The 2,255-nt window shown below is 40.7% G+C and overlaps 1 protein-coding gene across 1 annotated transcript in view; it reads left to right on the forward strand.

Moving 5' to 3' along the window:
• The window catches only part of LOC109483685, a gene marked incomplete at its 3' end in the record, with an annotated part of 21,889 nt that overhangs the window by 8,870 nt on the left and 10,764 nt on the right, over positions 1 to 2,255 (forward strand). Inside the window, exons 8-12 of the mRNA XM_019786721.1 lie at positions 26 to 113; positions 384 to 445; positions 1,279 to 1,358; positions 1,481 to 1,610; positions 2,038 to 2,050. Of these exons, the coding sequence (XP_019642280.1) occupies positions 26 to 113; positions 384 to 445; positions 1,279 to 1,358; positions 1,481 to 1,610; positions 2,038 to 2,050 (373 nt within the window). The remainder of the gene's footprint in view (positions 1 to 25; positions 114 to 383; positions 446 to 1,278; positions 1,359 to 1,480; positions 1,611 to 2,037; positions 2,051 to 2,255) is intronic.

The following is a 2,255-nucleotide window of genomic DNA, read 5'->3' on the forward strand; positions in this document are numbered from 1 at the left end:
TTGAGGTCACATGTCTTCCCTGCAGGTGGCCAAGCTGCTGGACAGCAAGAGGTCACAGCAGGTCGGTATCCTCATGTCCAGTCTGCACGCAGAGATGGCCGACATCGAGAACGGTCAGCATTCTTTGGTATCCCTAAAACTCTAACACCAAGTTGTTGGAATATACGTATGACAATAAACATGCACCAAGTAATGTATGGCATTGTCAAGAAACAAGCACCAAGTTGTAAGAATATGGCAAGAAACAAGCACCGAGTAATAAGAATATGGCAAAGGATATGCACCAAGATCTATGAATATGACAAGGAACAAACACCAATACATCAGATTATGACAAGGGAGAACAAGCACTGAGTTAAAAACTCTTTTTCAAATGCTTGCAGCTGTTCTCAACATGGATACCACTCATCTGGACCTGGAGAACCTGAATGCTCTCTATGATATTGTAAGTTCTTTGATTTTAAGTACATAAAGTAAAGAAACTTCATTGAAAGATATCTTTTGTGAATTATACCAATAAATCAATTAGTCCTCATTGATTAGAACATCAGTTAGTTTAACAAATGTGGACACTGTTCATGGCAATCAAAATCTGTATTACATTATTTACTATATAATATACAAGTGAAGATAAATGCTCTTGAACTTTGTAAAATTCTTGAACTTTTGATCCCTTGTGACTCCATGCATATTTTCAAGTGACAGTCTTTGTCAGAGATAACGTATGGCATGCAGTTTTTTCTTGAACTTTGGATCCAATGCAACACAAAGAAAAATCACTCAACACATTCAGCTGTCACATCGGTCTTCATTAGATATAAGTATGCATATGGTGAGTGATTTGTCTTTGTGCTGGAACAAAAGGTTAACAGCTTTGCAATATACCATGGCCTCACAATGTAACAACAACTCTCATAATTCTGCTGGGACCCTTAAGACTAGCACATTACAAAAAGCAGGTAATTTAGATGTAGTTAACAATTTTGTTGCATATACATTTGTACTTGCCCCAAAGACTAATTGCAAGTAGCAGGAACAAAAAGACGAACAAACAATGAAGAGCAATCTAGATGATTGTATGAATATGTGACTACTGTGGAGTCTAATGCAGCATCAGTAATCCCTGAGGCATGCAGGTATATAATAACCAAGACATGCTTCAAAAGGGATCAATGATATCATTCTTTAATTGTGGCAGTCTTAGGCTACCCTGTAAAATTTAGAAAATTGACATTACCATGATGTTACAATGACTATTAACACTGCTGTACTCTCCAGCGCCCCCAGTCAGAGGAGCTGGACAAGATCAAGAGGCACCTGGTGGCAAAGGTGGACACCCCGCTGGACAAGCCTGAGCAGTGGGTTCACTTTCCTTCACTTCCCTTCTCTGTGGGAGGAGGGAGAAATTTACTGTTCTCACTGTGTTTTGGACTTTGGGACAGCCAGTGTCCTCCATAAATAACTTGCCATTTTGTTGCAGGTTCCTGTATGAGCTGTCGAACATCCCGAGCTTCGGAGACCGTGTGTTTTGCTTCACCTTCCAGTCCCAGTTCCAGGAGAGCATCCTGACCATCAGGCAGAGACTCGACAACTTCAAAAATGTCTGCAAGGTGAGATGACATAACATGGGCAACCTTTATCAGCCACTACGAGACACCAAAACTGGAAGTTCTGCTACAGTACCATAGAAAACCGCTAGGAGGCCCATAACCAACTTCTTCTCCTTTGTTTTGATAAGACGTACACATGTAGCAAATATAAAGTTCCATCCCCAACTTCTTGACTTTTGCTCTCCACAAACAAACAAATGACATAACCTCAGCAGAGGTTTGTACTACAAGATTTGTATCTGACTAAAAAAATGTGCCATACAACATTTTCCAAATTCAACAAACATCAAATTCCAGCACCCACAACTGGACTGGGTAACAGGCAAGTTAGCAGTGATACATATTTACACCTTGGTCATGTTTCTGAACATGTTACTTTATACAGAAATACACAGGACTAGTGTGAGTCAGTTTGATCCCCTTCCAGTGTTTAGGAACAGGTCAGGACTGTCTGCCAGTGTGTCAGAAGGTGATGGAATTAGGGGCTCCCTTTAGACCAGCCGGCCTGTCAGCACTGCTCAAAACTATCTGGACACATCAAAGCCTTTCAGCACTGAGGTAGCAGGGATTCCAGGAGATGACAAGGCAACACTAACAGAATTTAAGGGATGACATAGTTTTGAGACACCAAATTTTGATGCAATA

Source organism: Branchiostoma belcheri, unplaced genomic scaffold (genome assembly GCF_001625305.1).
Source record: "Branchiostoma belcheri isolate BF01 breed outbred unplaced genomic scaffold, Haploidv18h27 scaffold66, whole genome shotgun sequence".
Taxonomy (NCBI): domain Eukaryota; kingdom Metazoa; phylum Chordata; class Leptocardii; order Amphioxiformes; family Branchiostomatidae; genus Branchiostoma; species Branchiostoma belcheri.